We start from the raw sequence: 17,390 nt of genomic DNA on the forward strand, positions 1-17,390 counted from the left end.
ACCTACCTACCTAAGGTCCAGATGTGGCTCAGCTGGGGTGGTGGAGCGAGTTGCTGTAGGCATGTACTCATACCTACTCATAGTACCTTGCATACCTATACCTGCCTCCTATCCCGTACATGAGCACCTACTGAGTACCTGGGTAGGCAGGTAAGCGGGATTGTTTTGTGAGGGCTACCAACCTTTTGGACGGCAAGACACCGAATTATCCAAAACAAAACAATATATTGTCAAGCCACAAGCTGCTGTGATAGATGATGTCACACTCATGAACCCGTTCCTGATTTCTTATTGGTTAGCGGCTGGCTGGGCATAGGAGAGCTGTATCTCTCGACGAAATACGTGTAGAATGCACATGCTGAGTACGTACCTAGCCTAATCTCAAACTGCCTACGTCAAAGGTAGGTACCTCAGTTACGGAAATGCCTACAGACATAGGTACCTAGGTACCTAGGTAGGAACCTAGGAGGTAGGGGGGTAGGTACTTACCTAGGTACCTAGGTAGGCAGGTAGGTACACACCTGAGAGGTGGAAGGTAGGGACACGTTAGAAGAGAACCTCAGGCTCTGTCAGGTCAGGTACCCAGGGTACTTGCTGTAGAATTGACCATCTTGAGGCACGTAGGGTAGGTAGGTACCTAACCTAACCTACTACGACAGGTACCCGTATCTCATGTACGTACTGAACATCGGATCGCATCCATCAACAGGAACAGCGCTGACGTAGATTACAAAGCCGCCTTGACAAACCAACCCATCGGATGGCAACCGGCGACGGCGCCCTTGTAGAACATTCGACCACCGCTGTCGTGTCGCTAGCATCCTTCACTTAAAGACGCAGGCGAGAGTAGTCGACTCTTTCGTTACCCTTTCATCCATCGTTCTACTTGCCTTGCTCGCTCCACCAGACCACCAGACTGAGCCAAATAACGTCCGTCCCTGCGTCTCCCCCCGAAACGGCATTCTATCCGAATCATATTCCTCGGCAACTATGGCAGAACCTAGCGAGGCTTCGTCTGAGCCCGAGGCCATCACCATTAGTATATTCCACCATGGGGAACAAGCCGATTTCGACATGGACCCCGCTGCAACGATCGCCAACCTCGCCGACGAGATCCAGGCTGTCTATTCTATCCCCGTCACCAACCAGAAGCTCATAGTCGCGAAGCTTGGTCTACTCAAGGCCCCTTTCGGTGACCGCCCCGTTGCCGACCTCCAGAACAAGAAGATCACTCTGGTCGGCGCCTCCAGCGAGGAGGTCGTCTCCCTAAACTCGGCCTCGCAGCAAGCTGCCTCGCGACAAGAGCGCCGCGCCACCGCAAGGAGTGGTCACCTCAAAGCAGCCGGCCCCCGTAAAATGAGACGCGCGCAACAGGAGAGCACGTACACCTTTATGGAGCTGCGGCCGCTTCCGAACTTGCCGAACCCGCAGCGCTCACTCGAGTTCCTCAAGCGGCTCAAGGAGGACCCAGGCATCCGTGCAGCGATGCTCAAGCACAAGTTTAGCGTCGGACTGCTGACCGAGATGGACCCGCTCGCGTACACGGAGGCTTCGCACGAGGGCACGACGCGCACCCTCGGCTTGAACCGCAACCGGGGCCAGATCATTGAGCTGCGCCTACGCACAGACGCCTACGACGGCTACCGCGACTACAAGATCATCCGCAAGACCCTGTGCCACGAGCTCACCCACAACGTCCACGGTGACCACGACCGCAACTTTTGGGACCTGTGCCACCAGATCGAGCGCGAGGTCGCCGCCGCTGACTGGAAGAGCGGCGGCAGGAGCGTCGGCGATGCCGAGTTCTACGAGCCCGAGCAGAGCGACGAGGTCGCCTACGACCACGGCGGCTGGACCGGTGGCGAGTTTGTGCTCGGCAGCGGCAGCGGTACCAACAGCAGGCCGTCGGCCGGTACTAGCGCCGCTGGCGACGATGCACTAACTAGACGAGAGGTCCTAGCGCGAGCGGCCGAGGAGCGCATCAGGAAAACGAAACAGTCCAAGTCCGACGAGGAGACTACAGGCTCGGGAGGCAAGTAAAGACGCATTGGGCTCGAGGATACGACAGACACGATCAGCATGATAATGACCCGTCATCCTACCCTATAGGCAGCTGCAACAGGCTGGCAGTCACGGTATAGCTGGTAGTGATGAAAATGTTGGGGGCGTTTTATGGTACATCGGATCCGGATATGGCGTTTGAAGGACGTAGCAATATGAGCGAGGAGGTTTCGCACGAACAAGTTGTCTGGTATACACACAACTCACAGACACCAAGTATCGCCTTTCACAGTACAGCGAAGTGATCTTTTCATGTTTTCGAACTAGGTCGAAAACCATATACCCCCGCAGCGTGCGCGCTGTGCATGATAGGAAAAGCTCCTCCTTCGTGTCAAAATAGATGCAAAAAAAAATTGTGTTATTACGTACCGACGAAGAAAAACATGCGACGCTCGTCTGTAGGCAATTCATGATGCTCTGCGCATACTCACCTCCGGTAGAAGTCGTTCCCGGATACGCGTCCATCTGAGGCCCAGCTTAATATCCGCCTTAATTTGTCTGCTGCTCCCTCCTTAGCCACCCTTTTTCGTTTACGGATCACGGAGGTTGGAAAGAATCAATAAATCCAAAGAAAACATCAAACAATTCCTAGCTTCCCAGCACCTCGGCCTTTGAATCTGGGCTGAATCGAGTCATGTAACCCGGATTCCCTCGTGGGATTTATTAGCGCCGTGTCTCGTGTCGGGCACATGGCTTGAGAGTGTGTGCAATGCCCCCTATTCACAGAAGGGTGGGGGGGGGGGGGGGGTTCAGGCCAGCGGCACGGGTCTGGGTTAAGGCGTCTAACCCTGGCAAGCTCCCTCACCAACGGGCTCTTCTACTACAACTACGGGGGCAGCCTGGCCGCCATCATCCTGTTGCTTCTAGTGCGGCCTGCTGCGCATCGCTTCCCTCCCCCCCTCTTCCTTCCTCCTCGCTCGGGACCGTGTCCGGGATCTGGATCCGTTTCTTGCGCTCCGGCTCCCAGCGATGTCTGGAAGATCTCCTGTGTCAATTTGCGGAATTTGCTGATACCGAGCACGAGGTAGAGTGTCAGAAGAAGAAAAGCGAGCATTTCTCTATACTAATCAAAGATTAAGGGGAAGGGGGGAAGCGGACGGGGAGGAGAGAAGAGAAAGCCTACTCACCCCGCCCACCGCGCAGCGACGAGGCTATCGGCACCGTACGCGTCGATGAGGATCCTGTCGAAGGCGTAGGGCGCGTTGGCGGGGGCACCCTCGAACTCGGCGCGCCGCAGCGGAAACAGCTCGGACGTGCGGTAGTAGTGGTTGTTCTTGCAGCTCCCGACGCCCGGGTCGCCGGCCGGGTCGCGCTCCGCGAGCCCCGTGATGTCGAAGAACAGTCCGTTGCTCACGTCGATCCACCGCGCGTCGATCACGTTGGCGCCGTTGCCGCGGTCCGCGTCCGCGTGGTGCGGGTTGTAGTCGAGGAGGTACGTCTTGCTCACAAACCTGCGGCGGCGGCCGTCGTTGCTGTCGCTCCCGATATAGCCCAGCTGTGACTGCAGCCCCGACCCCCGCTCCCCGCCGCCGTCGTCTTCGTTCCCCTCCGCGAACGCGAATTCGTGCAGCGTGTCGTTGGAGCGGCGCCCGAGCTCCGCCTACGCCACCTGCCCCCGGAAGAACCGCTCGTCATAGCGCCCCAACTCGAGCGAACCCCCGACCTCACGAAAGCACTTGGTCTCGGGGTCGGCTTCTCGCTCCTCGTTCGCGCTGCCGTTGTCGGCGGTCCCGACGCTAGAGAAGGAGGCGGAGAAGGGGTGGGGGACACGGAAGCGGAGGAGTTCCCTCCAGTGAGTTGGTCAGATGTAGTCGCCGTGGAGGTCGTGATGAGGTCCTAGGATGACGAGGAAGGAGAATATGGTATACATTTTTAGATAGACGAGCTTGCGGAGTGCGCTGCAAGCCGGGTGTCTTTTCAATGTGGTCTCAGGAAGATCCGCTACGGTCGGCTAGATTCTATGCTCGTACGTGCTTGCGAATTATCATTGTTCCCTTTCCGAGATAGACGATTGGTATGAAAACCTAGTCCGCCCTTCATGCGGTTCCCGGGTCCCCAACATCGTGTCTGCTCGTGTTTACTCTACGCGGGCACCGATCCCTGACCTACCTAACTATGGGCAGAGATATACAAAAGTTACACTCTATCCGCGCCTCCATAAATTGTTGTCTCTTGAGGTGGTTAGTCGACTATTTAAACGGAGGTAGTCGCGAGCTAACAACAGGTGTCTCCCAAAACATGGTAACCTGTGGAGGGCGCCTCGAACGCCATAGAGTCTAAAGGAAAGCAAGCGGACGTGTTCTCCCCTAAAGGAGAGGGGGGGGGATTGGACGCCCACGAGGCGGGACAACGAGAAAGCTAGGTTGATCATTAGGTAGGGGCATCTTGAGGATGTCACCCGTACGTTCTGTTGAACTAGATCGCATGCCAATCCGGTCTACTACTGGGTAGTGCATCACGATCCATATGGGTGTGTATGCGTGTTGCCGAGGGCCAGCTAACTCTATCATGAGTTAGAAGACCAACTTGCCATAGGCATGATCACGACGCGAAGTCCCTTTAATTCAAATGTAGTCAGTCGAAGTGTCTATCTACACCCCTTTGACCCTCTACCCAGTCGCGTAACACCTATGGAGAATATCGAAGCATGTCGATCTACTATCAGTATTATATAACTTGGCTAAAGAGACCTAATGTCCATCTTTGCTCCATCATAAGAGTCCCTCGTGGGCTAAACTTATATAGGCTTCTCACGAGACGATTGGGGCCGCCCACGTTATATACCTATAATTCACCAAGTCGTACCATCTTATCATTCCCAAGTTACAGCAGTCGGTATGATGTTCTGCCTCAACTTCACGATCAGGTTGGACTAGCCGTCGCGTTACGGGCTAGACAATATCGAGGATCCTGTTGCGGGTGCCATAAGCGAGTAGAATTAACCCCTTCCCTCCCTCCCGTGTTTGCCCGAGTATAAGAGGGCAAAGCTTTCGAGTTTATATGGCCATCTGGGAAGGCCCCGCGAGCTTCAAGTAAAACGCCAGCCCGCCAGTCTGCGATGAAACATGCCTCGAACATCCCGCTTAAAACGCTTCTCTGGCCGGTACGTCAATGGGGAATAACGATACGGAGAAAGCGGAAAAGGGGGGACACATGCTGCCAAGTCGATTTCGATCCACAACCGGCCATAATGCACTGAGAAACGACATGCCGATAATACCAAGTCAAACTACTCGATTCGTACCATCGATGGCACCGAAGGTCCAAGGCCGGGAAGTCGGTGCTCCCTCACCTGCAGTCGCCTTCTGAGACGCCGCAGTCTCCAATAGTCTCAGTCCCTGGCCCCTAATGCCGTACGTTGTAGTGCATGCGGCTCCGACGCAGTGGAACCCACCGAAACATCCATCGCGACTCGGTTACAGTTACAACCGTATCCACGGATGTGAGTTCTCGCTGCTGTCAGGCTCGGTGAAGGTGATTTGGTAGAGTGACACCCCCTTTAAACAGAGAGGTACCGTATACCTAGGTGCGCAGCGAGAGACCGTCGTAAATATTGGTGTACTGACACGTACGTGCTTGTGTGCGTAGCATGGCTTGGCCGTATCGGCCCTGTAAGTACGTACACACATAGGAACCGTGCCACCCCTTCTTCACGGTCTGATCGACGATGTAACGCTGTACCAAGTGACCCCATTCCCGGAGGATTTTCAGCGCCGACGAGTCCGAGTGTCAGGGACCGACTCGAAGTCATCCGATATCTCGTCGTCGCTGATCTCCAAGGGCTCCTGCTGTGTTGCCTTCTGCGATGAGAAGTTGAGCCTTGTCTGCCGCGTTTTGGGTGCGGCCGCGGCCCGGCGTGGTTGTGATCTCGCAGGTGCCGCGCTCGCTCTCGTGCGTTTCTCTTGCTGAGGTGGCGGTGGCGGCGGAGGAGCGGGAGGGTCATACTCATCATCGTCCATCACAACATCTTCCTCCTCCTCTTCGTCATCTTCAATAACTTGTGCCCTACGACCCCGTCCTCTAGCCGCTGTTGTCTTTGCTGGTGCCTTAGCGGGCGCTGCTTTTGGCTTGGCTGCTGTCGTTGCGGCCGCCTTGCCTCTTCTTTTTGGTACTGGCGGGTCTTCCTGGAAATCGTCCATATCCTCATCGTCTTCGTCATCAACTACGACCTGTGCCGCCTTTCGTCCCCGGCCCTTGGGTTGGGTTACTTGTGGCTTTTCCACGGTGGGACTTATCGTGTGGTCGATTGCCTCTGGCTGGTCCTCCCAATGACCGTCGAGATCTGAGTCCCATACGTCCGGCTTCGGCTTATACCTACGTTTCCTCGCCATTTTCAAATTGCCCGCGGCAAATTGTTGCTCGAGCCTCTCTTTGACTTTCTCCATAGCGCTCTCAAGGTCCTCGTCGTTGCCCTCGAGCGACAACATTTGCTTTACTTGTTCTGCAAGCGACTCGCTCACGAATGACTCCATGGCGTGCTTGTCGTCTTTATCGACGAACTGGTTGACTGCGTCGCCAAATGGCGCTTGAGGAAGGATCTTTAGGGATTGTGCCTGAGCGGAGAGAAATTCCTCCACGAGCCTGTCGACTTTGATCTCGTCGATCTCCTCTATGGCAGCCAATAGCTCCTCTGGCAGTTCCCCGCCGGCTTTTCCCCTCTCTGTTAAAGGTTAGGAATGCCACCCAGTGTCAGGTGAGCCACTTACTCTGTGCCGTCTTCTTCCGGTAGAAATACACTACGTCGTTAGTGTTTGCGACCTTGCCGTGAAACCGGTTAGAGAATCGTTGTGGGTTCTCAATATCGTAGTGGCCCCCCTCCGGAGCTGTATACTCGACCTTTAGGCGAATTAAAGGCAGTGGTCGCCCGCCAAGTACAGAACCATCTTGGACGGACTCCCACTCGGCATTTGCTTCGTCGATCATTTCCTCAACGACTTCCATCAATTTCCGCGTAAGCTCTTGCCTGTTCTCCTTCTTCTTCTCCAGACCCTTGAATCGTTTGTCGCTCGCAAGGACAATCTCGCCTGCCATGAAAGGGCGGACCGACTTTAAGCGGCGTTTCTCGACGCTGAAATCCCTACCGGCGATGCTGACAACGGCAACGTGCTTGGCGACGGCCTCACCCGGGACTAGCGATGTGGCAACCGAGGACCCCGGCTGCATGACATGGAAGCCCGTCTCCGGATTGTGGGAGGGGTCTATCAGACACTCATGCTCATGGCCCCATACGACTAGATCCAGCCATTCAGGCAGCATATTTTCGGGTAGATATCCGGTCGCGGTATGTGCGTGGTGATTCTGGTGAACAGCAAGCATATTGAACCAATCGCTAGATTGCTGATTCGGCCTGAACCACTGAACATTATGATCACGGAAGTTCCGGAACATCCGCTCGTCACGCACATTGCTTATGCCATACAGCGCAAGCTTAGTGAGACCCTTCTGAAGAAGAACGGGCTTGGCTTCTATGCGATCTGTCTCCGGCACGCGCCCAAAGTAGTTGACGAGTCCCGCAACCTGAAGCAGGTCCAAAGAACAAAAATTGCCTTCTCCGCTCGGGTCGTCGTGGTTGCCGTGGATTGAGAAGACGGGGATGGAGATGTTGATGTCGGGGTCTTCGTAGTTTACATGGCCAAAAGCGCCGCCGAAGATCTCGTTCGCGTCGCTGAGGAACTGCAGCTCACACGGCTTCATACCTAAACAGTTCTTCCGAAGCGACCGCATCACCTGAAACATGGACTTCCTGGACGGTTTGTTTTCGTGGAACAGATCGCCGCCTAGTAGCACCATATCCACATCCTCCTTCCGGGCCAGGTTCATGATCTCGTCGAACGACTTCCAGCTATCATCGCCACGGATCGGATCACGCTCTTCGTAGCCCACGTGGTTGTCGGTGGCAACGAGAATGCGAATGGTATCCGCCTCTACACCATCGGGTATGGTCAACTTACAATCTGCGGGGCGAGAAAAGAAGTGAGTACTGGTAGTAAAGACATACCCGTAAACTGTGATTCCGGCATGTTGAGGAAGTTGAGGTAAGCGGCGTGTTAAGAGCGACGAATCAACGCCAGTACGTAGAGAGATGCACCCCAAACTACCGCCCAAATCACCACAAATACCACATTCCCGTACAAAATGCGCGACGGGAAAAGGCAGTGCGGATAATCATTATTTGTTGTTGAATTACCTACTTCGAAGGCTGAATTCACGGAGCTCCAGAGGGAACGAGAAGGTGGAGCTGCCCAGACTCGGAACGCGGCGCGCGTCCTGCCCTACCAGCTCGAAGTCACGTGCCTGTTCATTGGGTACATGACGGGTATCTCGATTGGATGCCTATAACTCGATATATTGCATGGAGATATATATATCTCTGTATGCCACTTTAGGGATGTAACGAGTAACTTCGATAGGAATCATTTTACGACGGCTATTCTGTCCGAAGCAGCTCGAGGGCACAAAACGCACGAAACGCAACAGCGCTTCAACTGCAAAAGCAGCCGTATTTAAAAGCTGTTGAATTAGCTGTTTTTACGCTTAGTTTTATCTCCTTTTTCAATCAATAAGCCAGGTTCAGCTTTCGACGTTTTGTATGCCTATTCTTAAAGCAGCGAAGCAACAAAAGTGAACCCGCCACAACGCACGCATACGGTTCCAAACATCCGAACCGCCGTCCTCGAGCACATGTGCGTGCATGCGTGTTAAATACCCACCGGGGGGAACGCCCTGTGCCGAATTCGAAATGCGGAAACCAAGTACCCAAATCGCTTCCCCCCTGTATGCTCATTGCCTTTCATCCGATATTGACAATATGCATTTCCTCCATCGATGTCATGCAACCATGCGCATGTGCATATGCGCGACTACTGGCTGGCAGCAGAGTCTCTTTCCACCTTCTCGGCCAGCTCCTCCCACCACACTCCATGGGCCTCCCGATCCACGGCCCCCAGCCTAACAATTTCATCCACCACCTCTCGCACCTTTTCTACAAACTCGGGGAGTCCGAGACCTGCAAGCTTCTCCCCGGCCATGCTAGTAGCCTTCACCTTCTCGCTTGCGGAGCCGGCTTGCAGCCTAGCCAGTATATGGCCCCTTATCCGCGCCAAGAGCAATCTCAACACCGGCTCTCTCGGGTCCGTATTGTCGCGCTTCGTATCCACGCTATCAGCAAGCACTCTTGTTACGAGCGCTTGTAGGTGCGCCTTGGTCGCGGTCGGCATCAACCGTCCGGCCTCCAGCGCTGCCATGATGCCATGAACCGCGGTGGCCTGTGGGAGCGGTTTCACATCGTCGTCCATGGACTCGAGAACACTCAAGATGCGGCCGGCCTCCGTCTTCCAGGGGGTCCGAACGTCACGCTTGAGAAGATTCTTGCATTGTAGGAGGATAGCGCCGGCGGTAACGATACGCATCATCCGGCCGCCTATGCGAGAACGACGCTTGGTGTCTAGGGCGAGGGGTTCTGGTATGGTATCGTCTGAAGGCGATGGCTGAGTGAACTCGTCCAACAGCATCTGCCAATAGATCTTGTCCGGCGTGGGCCGTGAGCGCGGGTGGTTGATACCCTCGGGGTCCCGCCGCGCCACATCAGCGTGCACCTTGGCACGCGCGCTTCGCCACGAAACTTCGGCGCGAGATAGTGTGACCTTGCCACTGTCTAGCTCTTCGGCGAATCTCTTGGCTTCATACTCCGAAGCGTGCTTGACAAGATTTGGCGCCGCAACCTGCAACATATAGTTGGCGTAATCATAGAGCATCGTGTCGATAAACGAGATGAGCGCCTCGAGGCGGTCCACGATGTGACCCTGGCTAATCTTGTTCTCAATCAGGTCCTTAACCTCGTCGTCGCGGACGGGCGCACAGAGCTTGGGAAGTAGCGATCCCATCGAGGAGAAGAACTTCTCATACGAGAAACTGCCAGCTAGAAATTGCCGCTGTGCGACCTCGGTGTCGAGAATCTCGCCGATAAAGATGTGCATGGGTGAGCCTGGCCTAACCAGATGCTGAAGCCTATCCCTGATGTAGTTGGCCATGATGATGAGATAATGAAATTCCTTTTCTTCGTCTCTGGGGCCGACTTTCAAATCCTCGAAGAGGGGATCCATACGTAGCTTGTGCTGCTCCTGGAAATGCTGGTATTCGATGCGATATTCTCGATCGATCGCTAGCTCGTGAACAATGACTCGGTTATCCGGCAGTATCGGGGGATATTTCGACTGTATCATAGCTTGCTTCAGGTCCCTCTCCGCAAGCGGGGTGGACGGTGGCGTGAGCGTTTGCAGCTGCGACGAAACAACGTGCTCTGCTGTGGCGTGGTCCCCTACGGCGCTGCCGTCGTCCAGGGAATGCTCTGCGACTCTCGGTCTCATGTCGCCCGCGGGCTTCTTTGCCGCCCGAGCCTTCCTCGCCTGTTTGATAGCTTCGAAAATCATTTTCTTACCCCGTTCAGGACCAGCAAGTCGTTTAATGCGAACCATCAGCATCAATTGGTTGTCCTTGATACTCTGCCGGTACGTTTCGGTAACGGCTTCTTCAGTACGCTCCTTGACGGTTTGGAGGATTGCGTCGAGTTCGACGAATTGTAAGATCATGACCTCGACCAACGCATTCGAATCGCGGGCCTTCCACGCTATGAAGGCATTGTGGAAAGTCGCGTATGACTCCGACAGGGCCCCTTGCAACAATGGAGGAGGCGTGTGGTTGTTCATAGAGGTCAATCGGGAGAGTATGTTCTCAAAAGAGATCAGCAAATCTCGTGCCTTGGCGACGAGATCCTGTAATTGAGGATTAGCTAGATCATCACGAGGTATGGGCTGCCCTTGAAAGGATCCAACCTGCTCCTGTTCGCCCTTTTCATCCTTGTTACTCAGCACCTGGGTGGGGTGGCCCAGGATCAAGTAGGCACTCAAGAACGTGCGGACAGCCGTCATCTCATCCACTGACCCTGCTTCCCCTTCCTGTAAACCACAGATACGCAATACTCTCGCCGTAAGCAAAAGCACTCGCTCCTGAGCAAGAAGGTCGGCCACCTGATCAAACGATGTATCTCTAACACTGTCAATGTTCAGCCTCAATCCCGAGAACTGCTGCACCGCCCGCATTCTCAGCGCACCTCTCCACCACCACTGAATCTTGAATGCTGCCACGTCCTCGCTCATGACAGCGATGTCACTCATGCTCGAGGATTCATGTTCTTCTTCTTCCGGGAGACTACCGCTCTCGGATTTCTTAGTTGTCAAGCTTTGGCCTCTAGAGCGCCTAGAAGCCTGCCGGTTACGCAGCTCTTCCCTCCTCTTCTCAGCTTCAGCCAATCGCTCCTCCATCTGAGACTTGAGCTTACGAAGCTCCTGCTCTCTCTTCTCCTTCATGCTCTCGGCCACCGCCTTAGCCCGCTTGACTTCCTCGGCGCACGCCGCAACAATCTCGGCCAGATTTTTCTCCCTGGCCTGTGCCGCAGCTAACGCGCGCTCCTCCAAATTAGAGATCTTGTGATGACCAGCTTTTGCCAGGGCAGCTCTAAGGCGGACTTTCTCGGCGTGCGCCGCCCTGTCGGCCAAGCGGGCTTTCCTGTCCTCCAGGATAGAGGCGCGACGCATCTGTTGGGCGATGTATTTGCTCTGGGGGCCGCCATGGTGAGCAAAGCCGTGCGAAGATCGGGAATGAGCAGAGGAGATGGAGTTGCGGCGCGACGAGGCGGCCGAGTCCTTTCGGCGACTTTGACTAGGTCGGTAGAATCGTGCAGCGATATGCGGAGGCGGGGTATAGATTCGGGCACCCTCCTCTTCCACACTCAGCTCCATATCCAGGTCGGGATCAATAGATGATGACGGGTCCGGCATGCCTACCGACTCCTCGATATTTCGACAGGGGTCGGTTAAATCTGCGGAAACGCGACGCATGATGATAAGAGGGCTAGGCGGGTGGGTTTGCGTTATAAACGCACCTGTCCAAGGCGGCTCGAGTCTTGTGTGCGTTATAAACGCACTTGTCCGGGGAGGGTTGAGGGTGGGTAGAGGAGGAAGGCAAGCCAAAAGCCGGTGGGGCGTAAAACAATGGCCCCGAAAAGATCGATGTCCTGTATTGAGGCACCAGATTCGGCACGTGTGCGCTGCGATTTGTCCTTGTCCGGGTCGTGGAGCTGGCAAACCCGATCTTTGTTGTTGTCGCAGTCCGTTTGGCGCGACGCTCTCCAACCACAGGCCAACAACAAAGTGACGCACTACTCTAAGTGGGAACGAGTGGGCATCGAAATAGTGGCGTCCAACTGGTGGCGGCCTCAAGAAACGCGGAGAAGCCTACGATGGGGCCTCAACAGAAAAGAAAATGATAAGAGGCGAGAAGAAAAGAGAGCGGGACAGACGGAGACGAAGAGAAGAGAGAGAGAGAGAGAGAGAGAGAGAGAGAGAGAGAGATGAAGCATATGTCGGCATAAAGGAGTCGCAACACGGACGAAGGTTGCAGGACTCGTAAACCGAGTGTCCGAGCTGACGGAACGGGATGGGAGAAGGGTAATGGGAGGGAATACTAGGTGTTGGAAAACGGTTGACGGGTGGACAGGGACGAGGAGAAAAAGGATTGGTAAGGCTTGGGAAGTTGAACTGAGAGCACGAAGTGAAGACGTAACGCAATACCAGAGGGATCCCGTCAGATCCATCTGTTTTAGCGGCCAGTCACCACTACCTTAGGTAGGAGGTAGGTAGCTGTGTAGTACCCACCAGCACCGGGCACGCAAAGTACCATCGGCAAGGTACCACCCCGTCTGTATCTACACGGGTACATGCACAGGGCCAGGCCATTCTTCATGTAGCTGCTTGCGTTAGGTACATGTGGCATGCATTGCCGGAGAGGGCCAGATCCAGGAGGTCACGTCTCAGACCCAGTCTGGTACGGTACCGAAGGTTTTACCTGTGAATTGCCCGTTAGACGAGTATGGGCCAGGTAGTGTCTCCTCTTGGGACTCTGGGAACATGCCCGGTACCTAAGGTAGGATCCGGGACCGATGCGCGCGTGGTGATCGCTCGGCTTTAGTAAGCCTTACCTGCCTACGGACTCCCTAGAACCGTTCCCGCGTTCTTTCTGCTTCCATCATTTCCGCCTTCTCTATCAAAGAAGCCTCTTCTACCTGCTCACATAATAGCGTGGATTCTAACAGCACCTGCTCGGCCCCAAATCCGGTAGACGCATACATGCATACCTTGAGCGTCTAGGGGGGTGTGCGTAATGGCGGTTCACTTTCGGAGCCTCGCTGCCTTAATTGTAAGGCATGCAGGACGTGTTGAAAGCTGAACCTAGTTGATCAATTGAAGGTGTAAAAACTAAACTGCTAAAAGGGCTTAAATACAGCGTTTTACGAACAGTTAGCTGTGTGCGTTTTTCTTCAATCTGACCAATCGCAGGGCTCCATTCTGGATGCCTGGATGCCTTTAGGTGCCACAGGGGTGGGTGGGTTGCACGTCGCATACCTAATAGTGTGACCTTACCTACTACCTATTTGTTCACACAAAGGCGAGAGGACAAGCCAACTTACCAACGCGGCCTATTCCACCTAAATACTCTCTAACGGCCCCAGTTGGGTTGCATCGCAGCATACAATGCATTCAAGCGTACCTAGCTAGAGGATTGTCGACAGGCCGTAAACTTAAAATACAACCACCCAGAGTGTTGGGCGTCTGGCGGGAGATGCTGGTGAACTACTCAGCTCCGTGCGCCTGAAATCCCCGAAGCCCGTCTGGTATGGAGAGCAACAGCACACTGCCGCAATTCTCGGGGACCCGGATCCGGCATCCCCTTTGGGTACTCGAGAAGGGGTTTGTTTCACACGTAGATAGCAACTCCTTCCAGTATGGCTTTCTCCCGCCTCCGGAAACAGCACCGCAGGGGTGCCAGCTACGACCAGTTCGCCCGTATCTGCTGCGCTGTTTCAAATTACACTCGCCAGATTTAAACGACCAGCTAAATCGCGCCGCACAGGCTGGAACGCCTCAAGTGCCTCGTCGGACCAAGCTAGCAGAACATCGCGCGTATCGAAAAGTTGACTTCTAATTTCGGACGGCACGATGGCGCAAGCCGAAGGTTATCTAGAACCGCCGCGTTGGCCGCGGAACTTCGAAGAGATGTATCGGGCTCGAAATTGGAGATTCCACAAATATCGGACAGAGGGCCTAGGTCCTGCCTACAACAATGACTATTTAGCCTTGAATCGAACAGCATGGTTGGCCCATCCGTTTCCCGGGAGGCAGACGATGCTCGTCCCTGTCGACCAACCGATACTGCAACCCCCCCTAAAGCCATACTTGCCACGGTTACCGGGGGCTAATATCCTCGATGCGCCGCAACCTGACGACAATCCTAAAATGAGCAGAGCGAGAGAAAGATTGCGCCAAACCAAGAACACATTTGACACACGGGGTCCATTCATCTTCGTAAGACCTCTGGGCTATGGTGGGTTGGGCTTAACAGCCCAATTCAAGCAGAAGAGCCAGCATCCTGGAGTGCCGGATCGAGACATCGTCGTGAAAGTGGCTCTTCGCGGTTGGGAGGACTCCGACATTCGCGGTGAAGAGAAAATGACAAAGGTGACCCTACTCGATCACCATGAGCATATTGCTCCCACATACGTGTTTCTGACCACTCCACCCCCTCACATTTAGAAAGTGGCCCGCGCTGCCCATTGCATCCAGAGAATTGACCCTACGGAGCTCAACGTGATCCCCAACAAGCCGTTTGAGTTCGAGCCTCCGGATCTTCTAGACTCGAGTTCCGAGGAAGGGGAGTCGAGCGGCGAGGAGAGTCGCGAGGATGAACCCGTCGACAAGCCGCCGATAAAGCGGAGGAGATGGCGACTTCGGAATGACGCTGCAGCGATGAATGAGAAGCATAAGAAGTGGCGAGAAAGGACCGCAACGAGGAAGAAAAAGATCATGGATCGAAGCCTCCGAATCCACCAAATACACCACTTGAGGGCCACTGGCCTTCCGAACCTTTCTTTCCCGTCTGACCTGGACGTGCTACGCATGGATTATCTGTTATTGGAATTTATGGAAAATGGCGACGTAGCACATCTCATTTACAAGATCAACGACTTGGGCGAGAAGGTCCCCAATCGTGTTCTGTGGTCCTTTTGGTCCTGTTGTGTGTCTTGGCTCTCCCCCTCCCCGACCTATATCTTGGCTGACCAAAGTCACTAGTGGTTAAAGCCTGTGTTGCTATGGAGTAAGAGTGGCCCAGGTCCCCAGAGTGTCTTTTAATGCCCATCGCCCTCTGGTGCAGTAGACGCACGTGCTTCGCTACCAGTTATCGTGTAGAGGAAGCTATATGCAGGCCTATGTCTCCAAATAGGGGGTGTGGACCTTTACATTTCCTCCGTGATATAGACCCCATAGAATCACCAGATACACAACACGGCAAACCTCACATCATACTAATAGCGGTTATAGATACCCCCCGCGGAAGTTCCATCCTCGGCGCCGCAAGAAGCCCGAACAAAGCGGAAGTATGGAAGGTGAAATGGCACATGCCGGAACCATCCTCGGACAGCCTAATTGGAAGGTCCTCGGCAACGACCTTTTCGAAGACCTCCCCCCTCTTACTCGTAGGTGGGCAGGGAAAAGGAAAAGTCTGGTCCACTTCGACATCGACCCTAGGAATAGTGAGTCAAGGTGTTTCCATACGCCACTGTTCAGAGATCTCGGATGACGAATAGTGTCTCACGGTTAACTAGTATTTGTTGGTGGCTTCGACGTCGGTGCCGGAGACGGCGAGCACGAGCTAGTCCCTCGATTGAAAGTGCGTGTTTCAAGTTACCAGAGCTAACTAGTAGTCTACATGTATGTGCTATGTATTGACTATGGACGACGTATCTATAGATCGCGGACTTCGGCTGCTCAAAAGAGATCAAGCCTGATAAGGGAAAGTATGTAATACGTCATGAACCCCTTCGTCCCGACGATTTCATACGAATCCCCCGTCATCTCCCCGATAAATTCTGGAGCTGATCAGAGGAATCGCAACGCAGTTACTATTACCTAGCATTCCGCCAGGTCGGAAAGGAAGGGTTCTTTGCTCCGGAGCAATTCGGACTGGAGTGGGAATTCGTAGCACCCAAAGATGGCTCCGGCCCTGAGATATCCGAACAAGCTGTTGCTGGTAACTATGGATCACCGATGAACGTTTGGGGCATTGCGCAAGTAATACACCTCCCAAGAACGCAACCACAGTTTGGATTAAGGCCTGACATCTGAACAGACGATGTGGATGATGATAACTGGTTTTTATCCTCCATCGCCGCCCGAACCGCACCAAGACGGCCCTTTCACCTCGGTTAGCTATTGCTCGTTACTCATGACTGACGAGAAGTACGCGTCTGTCGATCTTGAGCTCCGCCGGACAATAGCAGCATGCATGAGGCATAATCCTCACGACAGGCCAAGTTTACAGATCCTAATGCAACAAGCGAGGAGCGGGGTGGCAAAGAGCTATCCCGACGAGTCCGACACCTTCATTAGAAACTGGGTCAAGAAGATGTTTACGGACGCGTCCTAACGTCAACACGCGTGGATAACGGACCCTACTTCAATGTCCCGACTTGACCTGGACGTGGCTAGTTAGTCTTCGGCGACGATAACCTAGAGCACAGCATGTGGCTCTGTATAGGCTACGTTAATTCAATGACGAAGACACGCCATCCAAGTCGTACAAGCTGCCGGGCCGACCTGGGATTATCTACGTATGTAGGCCTCGTGAAACTTTGGGGCGGCGTCCCGAGCATCTATGTCCCCATGTATACGCATGTAGAGACCGGGCTAGTCTTGTCGTTGGACCACGTGCAAGTGTGTGGTACCTACATAAAACATCGGAGATAGGGGCACCTCGGGTCCATCCGACCATATACCGACAGAAGATTATCCGATCTTGATGTGATTATCCCTGGAGTAGTCTGATGGGAGCCGGGGGATCTCGACGGCTACTCGAATCCTTCGAGTGGGACAGGGTTGAGAGGGCACGTTGCCGAACGATTGGCTGAAAACCGATCTCGAGGTGTGCAGGTCCGCGAACAGCAAAGGAGGGGGTCTAGACCCAGATGTTTCTGTCGGTATCAGCAAACCATCCGTGGAGTATGGCTCCGTGTGTGGTTCCGTGCTCGATATACGCAGTTTGGGGCGTCTGAGGCCGACATAGCACGCACCACGTAGTATGTCCTGCTTGAAAGTCCTGGTCCATGCGCTCGGTGTTTGGGACTCTCGGATGCCATTGCCGTGATATGCGTGGCTGCGAGCTATAGCCAGATTACGCCTCTCTTATGGCTATGACCCTCCAGGTACTACATGTATGTA

At 54.3% G+C, this 17,390-nt stretch overlaps 4 protein-coding genes across 4 annotated transcripts; 2 read left to right on the plus strand and 2 right to left on the minus strand.

The window, feature by feature from the left end:
- Positions 1–889: 889 nt before the first annotated feature.
- Positions 890–2,085, plus strand: GGS23DRAFT_493254 (WLM-domain-containing protein). Its single transcript, XM_051514412.1, has one exon. The coding sequence runs from the start codon at positions 991–993 to the stop codon at positions 2,038–2,040; it is 1,050 nt and encodes a 349-aa protein (XP_051373014.1). The 5' UTR covers positions 890–990; the 3' UTR covers positions 2,041–2,085.
- Positions 2,086–5,768: 3,683 nt separating this feature from the next.
- GGS23DRAFT_604553 (DNA repair exonuclease) lies at positions 5,769–8,081 on the minus strand (the record flags this gene model as incomplete). Its single annotated transcript, XM_051519614.1, has 3 exons — positions 5,769–6,721; positions 6,768–7,985; positions 8,060–8,081. 3 exons carry the CDS (start codon positions 8,079–8,081, stop codon positions 5,769–5,771), a joined length of 2,193 nt encoding a protein of 730 aa, XP_051373015.1.
- Positions 8,082–8,519: 438 nt separating this feature from the next.
- On the minus strand, positions 8,520–12,263 carry GGS23DRAFT_493361 (T-complex protein 11-domain-containing protein). Its single transcript, XM_051514413.1, has one exon. The coding sequence runs from the start codon at positions 11,955–11,957 to the stop codon at positions 8,922–8,924; it is 3,036 nt and encodes a 1,011-aa protein (XP_051373016.1). The 5' UTR covers positions 11,958–12,263; the 3' UTR covers positions 8,520–8,921.
- A 1,603-nt stretch (positions 12,264–13,866) lies between these two features.
- On the plus strand, positions 13,867–16,689 carry GGS23DRAFT_493374 (kinase-like protein). Its single transcript, XM_051514414.1, has 8 exons — positions 13,867–14,633; positions 14,709–15,189; positions 15,246–15,270; positions 15,495–15,706; positions 15,779–15,843; positions 15,924–15,970; positions 16,073–16,244; positions 16,303–16,689. The coding sequence occupies exons 1-8, from the start codon at positions 14,115–14,117 to the stop codon at positions 16,597–16,599; spliced, it is 1,818 nt and encodes a 605-aa protein (XP_051373017.1). The 5' UTR covers positions 13,867–14,114; the 3' UTR covers positions 16,600–16,689.
- Positions 16,690–17,390: the final 701 nt, after the last annotated feature.

Source organism: Durotheca rogersii (genome assembly GCF_024521655.1).
Source record: "Durotheca rogersii strain YMJ 92031201 chromosome Unknown GGS23scaffold_7, whole genome shotgun sequence".
In the NCBI taxonomy this organism is placed as follows: Eukaryota; Fungi; Ascomycota; class Sordariomycetes; order Xylariales; family Xylariaceae; genus Durotheca; species Durotheca rogersii.